This window comes from Dasypus novemcinctus, chromosome 18 (genome assembly GCF_030445035.2).
Source record: "Dasypus novemcinctus isolate mDasNov1 chromosome 18, mDasNov1.1.hap2, whole genome shotgun sequence".
Taxonomy (NCBI): domain Eukaryota; kingdom Metazoa; phylum Chordata; class Mammalia; order Cingulata; family Dasypodidae; genus Dasypus; species Dasypus novemcinctus.
The window spans coordinates 87,447,616-87,467,506 of NC_080690.1; the positions used below are offsets into that span (position 1 = coordinate 87,447,616).

Below are 19,891 nucleotides of genomic sequence, written 5' to 3' on the forward strand. Positions count from 1 at the left end.
TGTTTTGCACCCAGACGTGGTTTTTTTTTTTTTCCTTATTTTTATTTTTGAGTTGTACAAACACAATAAGAATTTGATCTTTATAATACAGTATTATGGAAATAAAAATATACTCCCACCTCAAAGAAATAAAAAGGTTGTGCCAAACGAGAAAAGGCTAGAGTACTCTGATAGATCCCCTGCTCCTGTTGAGTCTCTGCCCAAGGCAGTCGATGCCGGCTGACTCCCTTGCTATGGCAGCAAGCTCTGAAGAGTCCTGGCTTGTTCTCCTTGGGGGATCTTCATTATTTCCGAAGAAGGTCTAGGTGGTGGAAAGCCCCAGGAGGAAATCTACTCCGCTGCGATTCCCACACGCCGGCTCAGACGCGGTCGCCAGGAACCAGAGCTGACCGTTACACCGAGCGGATCCCGAACTACAACCCGAAAAGCAACTCCAAACCACAAAACAATGGCGCCGGCCTCCCCCGGCGCCCCGGCGCCCGCGTCCAGACGCCGCCGCGCGGCCTTCTGGGAGCCGTAGTTCGCTGTCCCGCTCGTGCACTTCCGCTGCCCGCCGGAAGCGCCGCCCGCCAGAAGCCCGCGCAGGAGGGGTCGGCTCCGCTCTCTGCGAGGAGGTCCGGGTCTTACGTGGGAGGAGCGGGAGCAGGACGGGAGGCGAGCCGGGATCCCTGCTGCTAAGGTCCGGGGAGGCGGCTGGGCAGGCCAGAGGACCGAGCGGGGGCCGAGCCGGGCAGGGCCCCTCCCGCAGAAGGCTGGGGAGCGAGCCTGTCTGGCCGGGGTTCCGCCAGCTGCAGGGACGGGCAGTGGGCCAGTCTCCTCAGGTCCCCGGAAGAAGCTGAGGCGCACAGTCCAGCCGAGGTCCCTCGGACTGCAAGGTTGGGTAGGGTGGGTGGTGGTCTCGTTGAAGTCCTGCAGAGGAGAGCCGAAATTGTGTCGGGACCTGTGCGTGGCATCCCCGGCTGGTGTTGGGGTTTTAGGCTGGCGTCCAGGAGGTTGGGGCAGCCTACCCAGACCTGGCCTCTCACCCTCCATCCGTTCGTCTTTGTCCCACACACCCCCAGGAGGAGCACGTCCAGGAGGAGACGGCGGCCCCAGGCGAGTGAGGACTCCGTGCCCAAAAGGCTACCCAGCCCCAGGACATAGATATGTTTTCTTTCACTGGTAAGTGAACCTTGAGCTCAGGCTGAAGGGAAAGTGGGTGTTTTCCAAGTAAACAAAGACAGTCCAGGCAAAGCAAACGGCTTGAGCAAGTGCCAAGAAACAGTAAGGGCCTGTAGTGTTGGGGAGGTCACCAGTGTTGAAGTGTTGCTGGACAGGTAGATTGGATGGGCGGTGTAGAAAGTGAGAACACTGCCCTGTGAGTGAGGGGTGCAGGGTTCCATCTGAGTTCAGACAGAGCTCATGCTTTGGGTAAAACTTGAAGAGTCCTGGACGAGGTTGTGCTACTGAGGAAGGTGCCTTGTTGACTTTCAGCAAACTTAAGGTAGTAGAAGTATCTAGCTGTGGAAGTCACTCAAACACAGGGATGCCAGGAGAGGAAAGAGCTGAGGCAGATGCTGCATTTCTGCATGGAGACAGGATGGTGGTCACAGTGTGGGGGATCAAAAATCCCCATTGACTCTCAGGTGTGTTGAATTGAAGAGCCTGAGGAGACATGTCAGGGATAAGGAGGGGGACTGGTTAGGGAGCCCAGGAGGGCGGCCTGGGTTGAAGATGAAGCCTGAGAGCTCCTGGTGTGCAGAGCCAGGGAGTGTGATGAGGGCAAGTGAGGAGACACGAGGCCTGGGGTGGTCCCAGAAACCCCACCCCACAGGCAGGTAAAGAGGAAGAGTGAATGAGAAGGAGCTGAAGGAGACCCAGAAGGGGAATTTTGTGTCCCAGTGTAGTTGTTAGGACAAAATCTGCTGTGCCTCTACTACATGTCAGGCTCTGCAAATGTGTTAGCTTGTTTAATCCTGCAGCAGCCCCAGAGGCAGGACTTGTTACTATATCAGATCTCTACAGATGAGGAAACTGAGGCCCAGAGAAGTTAAAGAGGCCTGCTCTGGGCCCCACAGCAGAAGTGGCAGAGCAGGGCTGTGCACCCATGCAGTCTGGCTGCAGCACACGTGTTCCCAGACGTCACCCTCAGCCACCTCTGAATGAGGAAGGAGGGAGTTAGAGGACAGAGACAAAGCCATTGGGAGATTCCCCAGGGAAGGCCAGGAGCGTCAGGACCAGAGTGTGTCATGTAGGGTCTCAGGTGTGCCTTCTTAAGCATGGTGCATACTTGTGTGTGTGTTTTCAGTGGTAAGAGGTCGGGGGAGGTGGGCAAGGTTTGAACTGTCACTGTTGCTGGGTGGATTGCAGGGGGAGGAGGGGGAGGCATGAGGCTAGGCTGCCCTGCCAAGGACTCACCTGGGGGGAGATGAGACATGAGGATGGGGGCGGAGCGCTGCAAGGCAGGAATCACCTTGACCAGAAGGATAACCTCCCCTTAGAGGAGGAGAAGGGGAGTGGGAGTTGGGGGAGGACTGTGCAGGCCTGGAGAACTTTGTATGCCAGGAAATTAGGTGAGTGCAGGGTCATCCACTAGGAGTCAGTTAAGCAGGTGTGTCTACACAGAGGGCACAGTGGTGGGAGGCAGCCCGGAGGTGGTAGTGACAGAGTGGACTGATAGCTGTTGGGTGGAGATGGAGCAGACACTCGGCGCAAGGTACAGCTCAGTGGAACCTGGTTTCCCACAAGTCCAAGGCACCATGTAGTTTTCTCTACCCAGGACTCAGAAGCCAGCAGGAACAAGGACAGAGGGCAGCCATGGCAGTAGGGCAGAATGTCCAGAAAAATCAGGCGAGAGAGGCTGAATGGTAGACCCAGGGTTGAGAATGCCAAGAAAGCAGGCAGGGGCAATGGGCAGAAGAGAGGTATATGGAATGGGAGGCTGAGAGCCAGGAGGGCAGTGCGCTCAGGACCACGGGCCTGAGAGCTCCCAGCTCCCCATGCCCCAGCTAGGAGGCCTCGCTTTAGTTTTACTCAGAGGGCTGTTTCTGCCTAAGATTTTTCATCCACAAAAGGGACAACACTGATAATCTCCATTATGCAGCTGCAGAGAAGATCAAATGTGTGAATTCAGGCAAACCACATAGCCTTTGGGAAGTGCAGCGTGAGTAGGTGAGAAGGCAGAGGATGTGAGCTGGGGAGAAGGTTGTGATCAGAGGCCCCAGTGCCTTTTTTTTTTTTAATACATTTTTTATTTATTTTTAAAAGATACATAGAGTCAACATAAAATGTTACATAAAAAATATAAGGGATCTTTGAATGACAGTGAGAAGTTTGTCAAAAGTATCCATCATTTGTCTTATTTTACTGTGAACTACCTATTTGTGCCCATTCGTTTTTCCTCTTTGGTCTTTATTTTCATTGGAGAAACTTGAATATAATTTTTCAAGTTCCAAAAATAATACTGATGGCATTTTTATTGAATTTATGGATTAAATTTAGGAGGAATTACCAGATTAAAAAAAAATTTGGTGCTCAGATCCAAGAGCAGGGGGATCAGCCTTTCACCCACTGTTGATGGGAGGTGTGATGGCATAAGTGGCTACAGCCTTCTGTGGGTGCTTTGCAGCATTAATTGAGATTTTAAAATACATCCATCCTTTTTGACCTTGTACTCCTACCTCTTGGTATTTCCCTTTCAGAAGTATACATGCATGCAAAGATGTTTGTTGCCCATTGTTAGCCAAAAAATAGGAGAACCTAAACATCCATCAGTATAAATTATGGTACATCCATGAAATGCATTATCAGAGAGCTGTTTGGAAGAATGTGGCAGATGTGTGGAAAGGAGTCCAGGAAAATTCAGTGATGAGGTCTTCCCAATTGTATGTGTGGTTGATTCCATTTGTGTCTGTGCATATGTAAAGATGAAGCACATTTTATATTGTAAAATGTAAAAGAGATGTGTGCTCATAGGCAAATAATGTTTTTAAAACACAGTAATTCAGAGGAGTTCCCTCTGAAGGGGGGTCTTGGGAATGGGACAGAATATTCTGACTTATCTTGCACCCTTTTTTTAAAAAACCATGAATATGTTTTGTGTTTTTATTTTTTAGTTATATATCCTTTATGATTGTGATGGTGTTCAGTAAAGAAATAAAACCTTTCAAATCTTTTTAAAAAACCTAAGCTGTTGTGTTGTTAATTGGTTGTAACTATCATATAAACTTTAAGAAAGGATTTTTAAAGGAGAACAGGTACTCTGTGTAAGAAAAAAAAAGTGTTAGTGTTTGTAGTAGGCCGAGTAATGCCCCCTCACAAAGATATCTGTGTCCTCATCTTTGAAACCTATGACTATGTTAGGTTACATGGCAAAAGGGACTTTGCTAGTGTGACTAAACTAAGGATCTTGAGGCTCGGGAGAGTGCCTTGTATTTTCTGGGTGGGCCCAATGTCATCACACGTGTCCTCCTAAGAGGAAAGCAGGAGGGTCAGTCAGAAAGCATTGTGACAGCGGAGGCCGAGGTTGGAGGGGTGCAGTTGTTGATGCCAGCAGTCCCTAGAGGCTGGAGCTGCATTCTCCCTGGAGCCGCCAGCAGGAAGTCAGCTCTGCCAGCACCTTGACTTTAGTCCGGTGAGACCCCAGCTGAATTTCTGTCCTCCAGATCTACAAGATAATAAATTTGTGTTGTTTTAAGCTACTAAGTTTGTGGTAATTTGTTACTGCAGCAGTAGGAAATAAATACAGTGTTGAATTCATCTTCCAAACTTTCAATACAAATTGAGTGTTCTGAGGAGGACAAAACATGGACATTAAAGAGGCCTGGAGTACTTGTCTCCAAGCATGTGAGCACAGTCACTGTTTACTCTGTATCAGTAGAGAAATTCAGGTAGAGATATGTGTTTAAAATGTGAGGGCTACTAATATGAAATGGAAATACATGCTATCACTTCCAAATCTCCCAGAGAGAAAATTACATGTGAAGGAATTTAAGTACTTATGGGAAAGTAAAGAAAAAGTAAAAATAATAGAAAACATAATATGTAACGGCAGGCATAAGACCAGGTTTTAGTAAATGTGATGGTAGGAACTCTGCTTTAAAAGACACTTTCAGATTTAATTAAAAGTTTTTAAAAGTTAAGGTTACATGCTATTTACAAGAGACAGGTGGCCAAGGGTTTAAAGCAGGGAGGTGGGATAGGCGTAGACATATAAATAAAAGCTAGTCACAAGGAAATTGTGTGAGAATAATATAAGATAAAACAGTATTGGCGTTTACTGAGCACTCAGGACATGATGGCCCGGGAAGGTGGGTACCATCGCTGAACCCATTTTACAGCTGAGGAGACCAGCGGTGAGAGCCAGTGTTCCCAGCTGCCCTAGGGTGGAAATGACTGAGGCTGAGCTTCCTTTGCCTCTTCATTCCCTGAAGGTGCTGTCTTGAGAGTAGAAATCCTCAGAAGGGAGGGCTGGGGTGGAGGTAGTAACAGTGATGACACCATCGTTCAGCATACCACAGTTATTGTCAGAAAATTCGCAAAGCTCCAGACTAGTGTGCACACGGATAAGCTAAGCCAGGCGGGCTCTAAAGGGGCAGAGGAGGGCAGGTGGAAGGGGATGAGTGCAGGCGTGGGGGCGTAGTGGAGTTTGCGGTTTGCTCTGTTTGGTCTTTTGGTCTAGCTTTTGAGTTTTCCCATTTCATTCAGAAGGTGAAGTTGACAAAAATGAAAGAGGGCTGGGCAACCTGTAGCCACAGTTTTTCTGCAAATCCTGTGTGGAAATGGACCCTGAGCTGAACAGTCTTGGTCCTTATGTGGCATCTGGCCCTGAGCTGAACACTCCTGGTGCTCATGTGGCATCCTGACCCTCAGGTTCCTGTCTCTCTAAGCAGCTTCTTGGCATCAGCACTCTTGACGTTGACATCTAGATAGTTCTTTGTGGTGGGGGCGTCCTGTGCCCTTAGGATGGTGAGCAGCATTCCTGGCCTCCACCCACTGCCTACCAGTAGCAGCGCCCTCACCCCCGCAAGGCAGAACACCCAGAACATCTCTAGATATCGCCACATGTCCCCTGACGGCAGAGCCAGTCCCAGTTGAGAAGGGCTGTAAAGAAATGACCCTCACTTCCAAAGAGCACCCTCACTTTAAATAACTTGTTGAAGCACTCACAGAACTTGGAAAAGCTGTCACACACAGGATTCTGGCTTATTACATCAAAAGTACAGAATAAAAGCAGCAAAGGTAAAGGCTCGGAGGGTGGGGTCCAGGAGGGAGCAGGCACAGGCTTCCAGATGTCCCTTCCCAGTGGAGTTCATGGACAGTGACAGCTTAATTCTCCCAGCAGCAGCGTGTGAGAATATGCATGGGGCCCTGTCTGGGCCTTGGTGCCCAGGATTTTAGGGGCCAGTCACAGCCAGTGCATGGAGTACCTGCACACTTGCTCCTAGGTACTCGGTGTCCAGCTGCCATCCACCATGGATCACATGGCTAGCCTGGACGGCCCAAGGCCCCTGCATACACAGACACTAATCAGGCCAGATTAGACCGGGCCAGGTCAAAATCATAGGGTTCGGACAGTCCAGCCCTGGTGTCAACTCTCTACTAAACACTCATGTTAGGTGTGTGATGACAGTGGCCTTTTACCTTTTTTGGGCAGAGGGGAGTCTCATTTTGTCCTTTTTAACAAGTTTAACATTGGGAGTCAGGTCACTGTGTGTTTACACTAACTCTTTATAGAATTGCATAATTAACAGTTTGTCATGGGCTTGGTTCTACTTTAAACGTTTGGTGTGATATGAGTGCTTCTCCCCCAATTTTCCTGCACTGTAATTATTTGGCATTCGGTTTCTCATGTGTATTGTGCTGGCCATAATGCCATTGCTAGACAACCCCTGCATTGTGCAAGTATCGTCTTCTGTTTCAGCATCAACTTTGCTGCGCAGCCCTTTCTCACCTCTTCTTTTTCTAGTGATTCTTGGAGGACTTGGGTGCTCGGTTTGCCTGAAGAGTATCAGGTTTCTGGGAGGGAGAGAGATTGAGACCACCAGGGAAGGTGGTGCTGGGAGAGCGTGCCCCTGCAGAATTGAGCTTGGAACGCAGTTCGCAGACCCTGGCTGCGTGTGGCAACAATGGTGTTCTCAGAACTGATTCTCCTGGGAAATGAGAGCGCTATTGGGAAGACGCCTTTGGGGTTACGTGGTTCCAGCTGCAACGTCCGGTCCGGCGAGCTGTGCAGTGGCCAGGAGAGTTTCCCAAAACCCTCTCTGAGGAGCTCAGGGCCTAAGAGAAGCCCCAGCATCTGGAGCGTCACACACAGGACATGGCACTGGTGGAAGAACTTACCCAAGCATTTGAAGAGATAGGCGAGACCTGCTGATGTTTCCCCGATGTGTGACTCAATTCTCAATTCTCCAGAGGAAAGGAACTTGTTAGAGAAAAATGCTGACTAGGTTCAGACTTGGGCAAATGGCAAGAGTCTGTCCCCTCAAAATAATGAGTTAAGTGTTGTCCGTAGGGGGCTCTTTGTCAACTCCTCTAGCCCCCGTTTGGTATTTGCAGGTCAAGGGGCTCAGGCTCAAGGTTCTTGGTGAACTGGAAGCACTGTGCAGATCAGAGACATTATTTGGTGGCTTGAGCATCATTCAGTGGGAGAAGAGGCACAGGTGCAGGTGCATTTCTGGGATGGAGTATTGTCCGGAGGAACTGTGGGTGTGCTTTCAGCATTCGTGTGGCAAGTGGAAGTCAAAGATGGGAAAAGATTTAGGGCAAGATTCTGGAGGACAATGATCTGACGCAGCCGAGACTCTAGACCAGCGGAGCACCTGAAGGTTGTTTGATGGCAAAGGTGGTGGAAACTTTAGGAGTAAAGAAGGCAAAGTGGGAAATGATAAGCACGTGCCCAGACTGCAAGCAGCACCCCGACACCCCTAGCCCCGCCCACAGGGCACGCCTAACACACAACCACTCACTTCCCAGGTCAGGGTGCTGCGCAGCGGGAGAAGTGCTGTTTATATCCTAGGGATTTTTATATCCTCTGACTACCTCCTGCTTATTTTGAACCTGCTCACATTTAATTATGATCTTTTAAAATTATACTTTGAGGGTGGGGCAGCTCACATTTAATTGGGATTTTTTAGAATGGACAATTTTTTAACAATCTCACAGTTGTGACATTTTCAAATTATACAATTTGTGGGGGGAGTAGGTCACTTTAATTGGGATATTTTAAATTATCCTTTTGATGGTAGGGGAAACCAGCCCATGTTCAATTGGGATTTTTTTGGGGGGAGAGGGATGTTTTTTAATTGTACAATGTATTTTTTGAAACCTGCTTGTGTTTGTGATATTTGTGATATTTTAAGTTATGCCTTTTTTTGTGATATTTACAGATGGTGCAGTTGTTTTAACACCCTGTCCCCAACCCCCACATAGTCTCTTAGAGTGACAGGGAACACTGGCGCCTTCTTGACTTGAGGGGACAGCTATGTCTTGAGCGCAGGCTCGGCGACCCCGCGGGTGGTGGCAGGACGGTCCCACCTGCAGACCCGGCCCCGGCACGCACCGTCTCCTGCTGTTGGGAAACCTGCGCGGCCGGCCTTGGGGGAGATCAGGTGGCCCAGCCCGGGTCCCCAGGTCCTTGAGCCGTGCACTGTCCTGAGCACGCGCTGGCTTCCCACTCCTCTGCCTGGGGCTGGGCAGGGCTCCGGGAGGCGCAGGACTGAGGTGGGACTGAACCCCTAATTGTTCTCCAGCCCCGACCCTAGCTCCTCCTCCCGAGGACTTCTGTCCTCTTCAAGATGTCTTGAGGTGCAAGGAAGAAGTGGAGACTCGCCTCCGGCTTTTCCCGTCCCAGGTGAGTCGGGGGTGTTTGCTGCAAAGCACGTCAGCGAAGGTGCCCTCCTCCCGGGCGGCACGCTGGGTGCATCCTACCTGCTGATTTCTGTTTGCAGCCGCGCCCTCTGGGCTTCCTGCAGAAACAGGCCCTCATGGTCGAGACCCAGCACAAGCCCCCTGCGCCTCATTTCCTGGCCTTCGCGTCTAGTTCAGACAACGTTCTAGTTTTGGTGGTTGCTCGGCAGGTCTTCCATGCCTGGGCAGCCACTGGGCTCTTGACCCTCACCAAGACCCCTGGAGGGGCAGCCCCAGAGTGTCCCTGCAAGCGCCACGGTCACCTGAAAAGTGCCCTGGAAGGCTCGGGCAGAGGAAGGCCCGTCAGGCACACGCTGCCCAGAAGCCTTTGAGTTGGGCGCTGCACCGCATTCCCTGTCCTGACTGCTTCCTGGATGCCGAAAGTCGGTGCCTCAGAACCAGTCCACTGGGGCACAGCAGTGAGTGGGCTAGACATGCCCCACTTTGATGAGCCTCAGGCCACGTCAGGGCAGCACATCCCAGAGATGTTCCAGAACACGGCCAGCTGTGCGGTCAGTAGGTTGAGGCTGCGATGCCAGCTTGGACCTGACTCCCAGGGCTGGAGCTGGTAGCCTCCTTGCCTGCCAGCCTTCTTTGAAAGTGCCAGAGAGTTAACTCCTGTCAGCTTTGCTGGTCACATACAGACTCTGTTGTATATTTTTCTTCTTTTTCTACATGTCCTTTTAAAAACATATACTCCATTCTTAGCCTAATAAAACAGAACACAGCTGGATTTGTTCCATGAGCCAGGTTTGTTGATCCCTGCTTTAGCACGTCCTTTTTGCCTGGCTTTGAATCTGTGGTTTTCTAGAAAAGTTGGGTGTGAGGATCTCCGGAAGAGAACTCTGTCATTTCCAGTCCAGAAATCAGGATCATTGGTTGGACTGGCGACACTTGGAAGTAAAATCACGTGCTGGTGTGTGTGCTGCCTCCAGTGCTGAGTATGTGGGCGCTGAGCCCAGCCCCAACACAGCCCCTCGTGGGTGTGCAACCTGAACGTCTTCAGCACGTGCTGCTCCTTCCCCAAGCTGCTGCACCCCCACCAACCTTGGTAAAGCAGGGCCCCAGCTGAGCAGGGACACCTCTGGTGTTTTAGGCACCTGTGACCTTCGAGGATGTGGCTGTGACCTTCACCCGGGAGGAATGGGGGCAACTGGAGCCCACCCAGAGGACCCTGTACCGCGACGTGACACTGGAGACCTTTGGGCACCTGGTCTCTGTGGGTAAGGTGGGCTCCGCCTTGAGATGACACTGCCTTCTGCAGGAGCTTCTTCGTGGAGCTTCTAAAGGTGTGCCCAGCCGGGCTGGGGAGTTCAGAAACAGCTTGCTTTGGGTGCAGGTCCTGGGGGCTGTTGCTCGTTCTGCCTTTTCGGGAGGTTTGTGGCTTACAGTCCAGGGGGTGGGCAGAGGCCTCAGGATAGCACCAGGCCCTTCCTTTTCCACCTTCCTCCGACTCTGGAGACTGAGGGGCTGGCCCTCTGGACATGGTTATTTGTCTCCAAACAGGGAACCAAGTCCCGTGTCTTTCCCCATGACCAGGGTTTCTGCTTCCCAGACCAGATGTGATCGCCCAGCTGGAGCAAGAATACTCGAGGATGGTGCAGCAGAGACTTGGAGATGAGGGCAGGACCACAGGCAAGTGTTTACAGCAAGTGGTCCCCCTGGTAGTGGGCAGAGGGGCTCCGCTGGGCTCAGCAGTCTGAGGAGGGGAGGCCCTTCAGGTGACCTTTCTCGAGTTATTGCTGCCTTGTCTCGAGGACAAGTTCCCATCCGCATCAGCCTTCCTATCAGTGCCCAGTCCTCAGGGGATGGTGTATTGCTGGCATGTGGCTCACCCCTTGCTATATCCCCGTCACCCCTTTGGCCATCCTCCCTCTGCTGCCTTGTCTTGTTCCCAGTCCTCATGTCTCCACTCTTAAGCCCTTTGTTCTGACCTTCAGCCCAGGTGACATTTCCTCCTGCCTTTGCCCCGCAGTTGGATGTCCAGCCGTCCTCCATCCTAAATGTTCTCACTGCTTCTGTAGCCTCAAAACTGTGATAAGAACTTGTTCATTCTAGAGAATGGCAAGGATGCATTCCTTTCAGAAGAATTCCTCCAAAATTACTGTCTTAGCTTGCCAGGGCTGCTATGACAAATACCACATAATGGGTTGACTTAACAGGATTTTACTGTAAAACAGTACTGGAGGCTAGAAGTCCACATCAACGTATTGCCAAGCCATGCTTTCTCTAAGATCTCTAGCATTCTGTTGCTTGCTGGCTGGCAGTCCTTGTCTCCTTGGCCTGTTGTATACATCTTTGCTTCTGTCACATGGTGATCTCTCTCTTCTCTGGCTTCTCCTAACTGACTTAAGTCTGAAATTTTTTTGTTTATAGGGACTTCAGCCATATTAGATGTAGACCCATCCGATTCAATTTGGCCCCATCAAAAAAGGATCTTTGAAGGTCCTGTGTTTTTTGTGTTTTGTTTTTGCTTTTTATTATTATTATTATTTTTTAGGAGGTTCCGGGGATTGAACCTGGGGCCTTGCACATGGGAAGCAGGTGCTTAGACCACTGAGTTACACCTGCTTCCTGAAGGTCCTGTTTACAAATGAATTGACACCCACAGAACCAGGGACTAGGACTTGAACATATCTTTATCAGGGACATGATTCAGTCCACCAGTCATCATTCCCAGACCTGCTTTCCCACCTTCTCTAATCTCTTACTTCTACCTCTTTATCATCCCAGCGCCATCCTAATTAGGCTTCTTTTTTTTTTTTTTTTTTTTAATTTTTAGCAGCTTTATTGAGTTCTAATTCACATACCATACAATTTTAAGGTACACAATTCAATGGTTTTAGTATTTTCAGAGAGTTCTGCCACCAACACCACAAACAACTTTAGAACATGTTCATGGGCTTTTCTGGTACTTATCTGTTTTGTGTTTTATTTTTTTAATTGATCTGATTTTTAGAGCAGTTTTAGGTTTTTGGATAATTTAGCAGAAAGTACAGTATTGCCATGTATTCTCTTTCTTCCTCCTCCCAGTTTCCCGTTATTAACGTCTTGCATTAGTGTGATACATTTTTTACAATTGGCTAGCCAAAATTGATATATTACTATTATTGAAGCCCATAGTTTATTCTTTGTGTTGTACAGTTCTGTGGGTTTTGACAAATGCATAATGACTTGTGTCCACCATTACGGTATGACGCAGAATACTACCACTTCCCTAAAGGCCCTGTGTCTCACCCGTTCATCCCTTCCGCTCTGTGGCAACCACAGATCTTTTCACCGTCTCTATAGTCTGACCTTTTCCAGAATGTTATATAGTTGAACTCAGTGCAATTTGTAACCTTTTCCAACAGACTTCTTATCACTTAACAAATGCATTATAGTGTCTTTCACACCAGCTTCTGCTGTCCCTCTACGCAGGAGGCAGTGAATTTTGCTCTAGTCTATGCACTCCTCCCTCCACTTCTTCCTGCAAACTCTGAATGCTATCATTCTGAATTTAGTTCTCCCTCAGCTTCTTTCTTCTCATCTGAAATAAATACTATTTCCTGACTAGCTTACCTGAACTGTATGGTTTCCTCATTTTATGATCCCAACAGATACTCAGTGCTACAGGGTATTTAACCTCCTTTGCCTGATTTTCAACAGCAGTCACAACCGGGCACATCTCAGCCACCAAAGATTTCTTTTCTCCTTCTTGTTCCCAAATACCCCTTTGTTCCCCTTCAGTGGGGCATGATTTTACTTGAAAAATTCTTTCCATCAGGAATTCTGAGACAACATTTTAGAGGAATACAACAGGAATTTGGAGGTGAGATTGTCATTGGGGTGTGAAGGAGGGCCATAATAGAAACCTTGCCCTAGAGGGTCAAAGACTTTTTATTTGACACAGGGAAACATCATCCTAGGAGGTAAGGGATGACCAAAGAGTGTAGTTAATGCTTTGCCATACTGAGGATTCTTGTTTCCTGATCGGTACAGAGAAGGAAACTGTAAGGACTTGAGCAAAGAGACTTGGTAGTACTGGACATGGGTGGTTACATGATCAACATGGGCAGAGTAATAACTAAAGGGGAAATCTAGGAGAAACTAGATCAGTGTCCTGAGCTGGAAGCCTAGAGCTTTAAGCCAGACTCATCATTCGAGACCTGATATCTTCAACAGAGGTGAAAAATCTCAGTACAATAGCAAGGGCCACAAGTTTGACAACACCATGTATTAAAAGCACACCATGTGTCAGACTCTCTCCTAGACTCACATTCCATTAATCCTCAAAGTAAACCTTGTATGCCGAGAATGCTTATTCCTGGCTTACTGTTGAGGAAATGAAAGTTCAGAAAGGCCAGGGACCTTGTCTGAAATTGCCAGACTATCAAGTCAGATTGCAGCCATATCTAGCTGACTGTGCTGCTTCGGTGCCACAGCACTTTTCCTTGGAGTCTGTTGGATCAGTTCTGGGGTGATTAAAGTGAGTTCTTTCTCCTTGGGAAGCCTAAATAAGTGATCAAATTGTCGTGTTAGGGCTATTAAAGTCATTACTGGGATGTCGACCCTAAACATAAGTAGAACAACTAGGGTGAGGCACCAGTTGGGATCCTGGATTCGTTTCCTGTAGCTGCTCTGAGAAATTAACACCAACTGGGTCACTTAAAACAACAGAAGTTTACTGTTCTGAAGACCAGGAGTCTGAATTGAGTGTTGCTGCGCTGAAATCAAGGTGTTGGCAGAGCCTACTTCCAGAGGCTCTGTGGGAGAATCTCCTTCCCCTTTCCAGCTTCTGGTAGCTGCTGGCATTGCTGGACTTACGGCCACATCACAGTCTTCAAGGCCAGCATCTTTAAATATCTCTCCTGCTTGTTTTCACATTACCTTCTCCTTTCTGTGAGTAAAGTCTCCCTCTAAGGACTTGTTTGATAGCATCCAGGTGTGCCTACTTGGGTAATCTAAGACAGTATTCCCATTCCACGATCCTTAATTTACTCACATCTGCAAAGCCCCTTTTTCCAAATAAGGTAACAGTTACAAATTCCAAAGATTAGGACATGGATCTCTTTCAAAGGTCCATTGTTCAACCTACTACCTATCCTATCTCAGCAGTCTAAGCAGGATGTGTTCAGGGCTTTCTATTCCGTAAACCAGATTTTTCAGGATTTCTCTGTTAATCTTCATTCTCATTATCATGTCTCCATTATCTTTGCCTGTTTTATACACTGTGCAATGTATTTCCTGTGTGCTGATCCATCCCTGCTTGCAGATCAGATACCTTAGATTAAAAACAATCCACAGACACCTCACACACTCTGTGGTCACCTTCACCCCACCAGTACATTTGTAAGACTTTCTCCAGTAATTCAGGTAATTTGCCTTTCTTTCAGACTGTAATACTACACTTGAAAAGAAAGACTCAGCTTCTGAAGAGGACTTTCTTAGGGAAGAGCTGTCCCATGGCTTGGAAATGAAATGTTGTGTGTGGGAGGAGGGTCCCTGGTCTGTATCATTAGGAGAGGTCCAGGATTGGATGGACCAACAAGGGAGGTACCTGGAGGACTCTTTGGGTCAAATGGTACTCATCTCAGAGAGAGCGTTTGCTCAAAAATATTTTGAGCATGAAATTGGGAGAAATTACATTCTGAGTTTAAGCCTTCTACCTCAGACATTACCTAAAAGGACGCATTTACATAAGCTGCACTCAAAAGTTAAAAGACTGAAACAGAACTCAGTTTTCATTGATCACCAGAAAGGCTGGGCAGATCAGAAGCCCTGTGAAAATCATCAAATAACTAAAGCCTTCTATCAGAGCACTTACTTGAATAAATGTGCAAATTCTGAAATGGAAAATAAACTTTATGAAAATACTCTCAGTGGTGAATCGTTCAACTGTGGTACCTCCCTTCATTTTCGTAATAGAATTCTTTCAGTGGAAAATAGTGGTGAATGTAAGGACTATGGAAACCTCTTTAACCATAGCATATCTCTGAAGGAATATGAGCCAATGTGTTTTAGAGACAGTCAGTATACTTGTGATGAGTGTGGGAAAGCCTGTTCTGAGAGTCCGTGCCTTGTACAAACGGTAGAAAGCAATCCTGGAGAGACACTGTTGAGATGTAAGGAGAGTCGTGACATCATCCACAGGGCCTCGTCTTTTACTCACTATAATGTCATTCAGACTGGAAGGAATCCATATGCATGTAATCAGTGTGGAAAATCTTTCAACTGTTGCTCTAAGCTTGTTGTACACCAGAGAAGTCACACTGGAGAAAAACCTTACAACTGTAATGGTTGTGGGAAATCTTTCAGCCAGAGTTATGACCTTGTTGTACATCAGAGAACTCATACTGGAGAGAAACCTTATGAATGTAACCAATGTGGGAAATCCTTCACCCAGAGTTCCAAACTTATTAGGCATCAGCGAACTCACACAGGAGAGAAACCATATAAATGTCATGAATGCGGGAAATCCTTCCGGTGGAATTCTAACCTTATTGTACATCAAAGAATTCATACTGGAGAGAAGCCTTATGAGTGTGCTCATTGTGGAAAATCCTTCAGCCAAAGCTCTGACTTTGTTGCACATAAAAGGATTCACACTGGAGAAAAACCCTATGAATGTAACCAGTGCGGAAAATCCTTCATTCGAAGCACTCAACTTATAAGGCATCTGCGAATTCACACTGGAGAGAAGCCATATAAATGCAACCAGTGTGAAAAGGCCTTCACTGGGAGCTCTCACCTTGTAGAGCATCAGAGGACTCATACTGGAGAAAAACCCTTTGAGTGTAGTCAGTGTGGAAAAACTTTCACTGGGAGCTCTCACCTTCTTTCTCATCAGAGAATTCATTCTGGAGAGAAACCATTTGAATGTAATGACTGTGGGAAATCCTTTCGGCAGCGATCTCAGCTTGTTGTGCATCAGCGAACTCATACTGGAGAAAAACCTTATGAATGCACCTATTGTGGAAAAGCTTTCAGCCAGAGGTCTCCCCTCATTGTGCATCAGAGAACACACATTGGAGAGAAACCCTATCAGTGTAATGTGTGTGTTAAAGCCTTTGGTCAGAGGTCACGCCTTATTGAACATCAGAGAACACACACTGGAGAAAAGCCCTATGAATGCATTGCCTGTGGGAAAGCCTTCAATGACAGGTCAACTCTTACCAAACATGAGAGAACTCACACTGGGGAGAAACCCTATGAATGTAACCATTGCAAAAAGGCCTTTAGCCAGCATTGTCAACTTACTAGGCATCAGAGAATTCATACTAGAGAAAAACCCTATGAATGTAATGAATGTGAGAATGCTTTCAGTTATAATTCATCCCTGATTCAACATGAGAAAATTCATGGGAAAGAAACCCTCTGAATAATCAATGTGGAATAGTCCCCTACCAGACTCTCTCTGTACCAAGATGTGACTCTCAGAGTGTGAACATTCCAAGCGACTAGTTTGCATGCTAAAGTGTGTCTGTCACGGCATTTAGGTAAGAAACTATGACTGTGGCCACTGTTGAAAAGCTTTCAGTGAAAGCTCTTAGATTAGCAGTTCTCATGTTGGAACTCTTTACCCACTTGATAACCTTTTTAGTAAAAAACTAGAATGTGTTAGAAGACATTGTCCGGGAAATGATGACTGATTAAAAGAAACTGTTACATGATGACTTAAGTGTTAAGTGATGAAATGTGAATCCAGCCCTCTTCAATCTAAGTGAACAGTTGAAAAACATGAATTGAAAGAGATCTGAGGCTGGAACGTCTTCTGGAATAGTTTTACTGTTGGAATAAAAAGTAAACTAAATAGCTCACAGAATCCATATACTCTAACTTAACTAACTTTGTTGCTCAGACCAACTCTAATCATTATAACTTGCGGCATACCCCCATAGAAAATGCTTATTAGATGAAATGAAAATAGGACCCAAAATACACAAAATGTTAAAATCACATAAAAACGTAGATAGTTCATGTTGCCCAACATGTTGCCCAGTTGATCTTAACCTGTAAACTGTTAAATGTAAACCGACAACAGTGAAGAGCATGAGAGAGGCATTGCTGCACATCTGCACAAGGTGAAAACAGATGGAAAAGGCCAAAACCTCGAGACTGTGCAGACAGGGTTGCAGCAATGGAGGTCATGGTCTCCTGGCAGCACTGTGGACTGACAGGTGGGGTGGGAAAACTGGGCTAAATGAAGGTCTGTCCATGAAACCCTACATTCCCCACCCCACCCCACCCTCTTCCCCACCCCCCTCATTTGGTAATAAGTGTCTGGCTTTAGGTAAGCAAAATATAAAGCGTGGAAGGTGGGGAATATGTGTTTATAAATGGGATTTGCCTTAGTCTGGAAAACTAGGGAATCTGGTATGAGTACCATACTCTAGAACAAAAGCTGTGTTTTTCTGACATTTCAAGGACGTTCTTCCTAACATTTAATTCTTAACCACTCACCTTGAAGCAAACCATACCTTTAAGCCAGCCCTACCCATTTATGGAGCTTCCTGTCAGCTTTGTGATGACACATCTTGATATGGATGGGAGCCAGTGATCAAAAGACTTGAAGAAAGCCTCCAACATGAAAGAGTCTAAGGTAAAAACTGACCCCTAAGAAAACATATTTGAGGGAACTAAATACTTAAAATGTTTTGCTATCCTGAGAGAGTAAAAAAAGAATGACACATGTAAAATTAGACCAAGATACCCTGAGAAAACAGTGAGAACAAGAATGTGTTCTTTTTTCTTTTTTTTAAAGATTTATTTTTATTTATTTCTCTCCCCTTCCCCCCATCCCAGTTGTCTGTTCTCTGTGTCCATTTGCTGCACGTTCTTTTTGTCTGCTTCTGTTGTTGTCAGTGGCACGGGAATCTGTTTCTTTTTTGTTGTTGCGTTATCTTGCTGCACCAGGTCTAGGTGTGTGCGGCACCATTCCTGGGCAGGCTGCACTTTCTTTTGCTCTGGGAGGCTCTCCTTACACGGCGCACTCCTTGCACATGGGGCTCCCCTACGTGGGGGGGCACCCCTGTGTGGCACAGCCCTCCTTGCACACATCAGCACTGCACGTGGGCCAACTCTACATGGGTCAAGGAGGCCCATGGTTGGAACTGTGGACCTCCCATGTGGTAGATGGATGCCCTATCCACCGGGCCAAGTCCACTTCCCAAGAATGTGTTCTTTAAAATTAAGATTGTTGGAGCTGAAAAAAGAAATCCTTAATACAAGTATTAAAAAACAAAGTAAAGAGTTTCCCCAAACAATAGGCAAAAAAAGCAAAAGCCAATATAATTTTTATGTATTATGTATACATGTAGTGTGTGTATATATATGTTGTGTGTACATATCAAAGATAAGAAGATCCAATAGCAAATGAAGTTTTGAGGGCAAAAGTTATCAAAATGATAACGTTCCCAGGGCCGAAAGGAGACAACACTCTCCATATGCCGAGTGCTACCCAGGTGTAAGAAGACATATGCAGCATCAAACTGAAACTACACAAAAGAGATCCTAGTTGAGGAAATGATTTAGAAACTGGAAGGAATATTTCTTCTTCCAATTGAAAACAAAAAAATAGAGATTTATGCAGGAAAATGTACAAATAGTACCATTTTATCGTCCAAATGAGAAGCAAACTTCAGAAACGAGTTTTCTTTTGACCCTGATTTGAATAATTTTCCCTAGAGGAGACAGAAGGCTCATGAAATTGGTATAAAAGAGGGAAAATGTAATCAGATTGTGTTGGTGGGCACTTCAGAGAACAAAATTTATATATATACAGTATCAGAAATAGGTAATGCTACTTTAATTTTTAGGAAAAAACCTGTAGCCATGACGGGGACTTCATAGTGTCAGCAGAGTAGAGCTCTGGTGTTCTCAGTCCTGTCACTAACAGTAGTGGGGCAGCCTGTAAGTGTTGGAAAGTGGAAGGAGAAAGAGGAAGAGGAGGATGCCTGTATTCCTCATGTAAAAGGAAATAGACTTTTAAATATATGTGTGGCTATTTGGGAGGCCAAAATTGAAGCTCAAAACAGTAAGTGATGAAATGGAAAAGTGGCGTTGAGTCGAATCCTTGTCTGTAGGATCAGAAATTCAGTAAGGTCTAAATGTTATCAGAAACGGAGGTAACTTCAAGAGGAACTAAAAATTATTAATAGAGGTTGACCAAAGGAGAGTGGATGTGACTCAAGCAGTTGAGTGCCTGCTTCCTACATGGGAGGTCCTGGGTTTGGTTCCCAGTGCCTCTTGGGAAAAAAACCAGCAAACAAATGAGCAACCATCTCAGGGGAGTCAATGTGGCAACAATACCTAAGGACATCCACGATTGGTTTGTGGGATTATATATAATTTATCTACTTTTGATTCAGTGTCACTGTAATAGTGATTTGACAGTTAAAGTATCAAGAAAGAGGGTGAGCAGATGTAGTTCAAGTGGTTGAGTGCCTCCTTCCCATATATGAGGTCCTGGGTTCAATCCCTGCTACCTTCCCCCACCAAAAAAACACACAAGGCATGACGGACTTGGCCCAGCGGTTAGGGTGTCCGTCTACCACATGGGAGGTCTGCAGTTCAAACCCCGGGCCTCTTTGACCCATGTGGAGCTGGCCCATGTGCAGTGCTGATGTGCACAAGGAGTGCCCTGCCACGTAGGGGAGCCCCACACGCAAGGAGTGCACCCCGTAAGGAGAGCCGCCCAGCATGAAAGAAAGTGCAGCCTGCCCAGGAATGGTGCTGCGCACAGAGCTGACAAAACAAAATGACGCAACAGGAAGAAACACATATTCCTGTGCTGCTGACAACAGAAGCAGACAAAGAAGACGCAGTGAATGGACACAGAGAACAGACAACCAGGATGGGGGGGAAGGGGAGAGAAATAAATAAATCTTTTAAAAAACACACACAAAAAAAAAACTAAGAAAGAACAAAAGGAAATCTAAGATGCCTGTCTGACTTGTTTGTCCAGTTAGCGTTGATTAGGGCTGTGGGGCAGGAAGGCTTTTTGGCTTTTTAGAAGCTCTAGAAT

The 19,891-nt window shown here is 46.8% G+C and overlaps 1 protein-coding gene across 4 annotated transcripts; it reads left to right on the top strand.

Moving 5' to 3' along the window:
• The first annotated feature begins 548 nt into the window (after nucleotides 1-548).
• ZNF544 (zinc finger protein 544) lies at nucleotides 549-16,693 on the top strand. Of its 4 annotated transcripts, none has more exons than XM_071209652.1 (6): nucleotides 549-614; nucleotides 1,062-1,161; nucleotides 8,730-8,830; nucleotides 9,983-10,109; nucleotides 10,426-10,521; nucleotides 14,262-16,693. In XM_071209652.1, exons 2-6 carry the CDS (start codon nucleotides 1,146-1,148, stop codon nucleotides 16,244-16,246), a joined length of 2,325 nt encoding a protein of 774 aa, XP_071065753.1. In that variant the 5' UTR covers nucleotides 549-614; nucleotides 1,062-1,145; the 3' UTR covers nucleotides 16,247-16,693. The 4 variants fall into 4 exon arrangements, with proteins under 4 accessions (XP_071065753.1, XP_071065755.1, XP_071065752.1 ...); XM_071209654.1 differs by having other exon boundaries at nucleotides 10,442-10,521; XM_071209651.1 differs by having other exon boundaries at nucleotides 559-679.
• The last annotated feature ends 3,198 nt before the right edge of the window (nucleotides 16,694-19,891 follow it).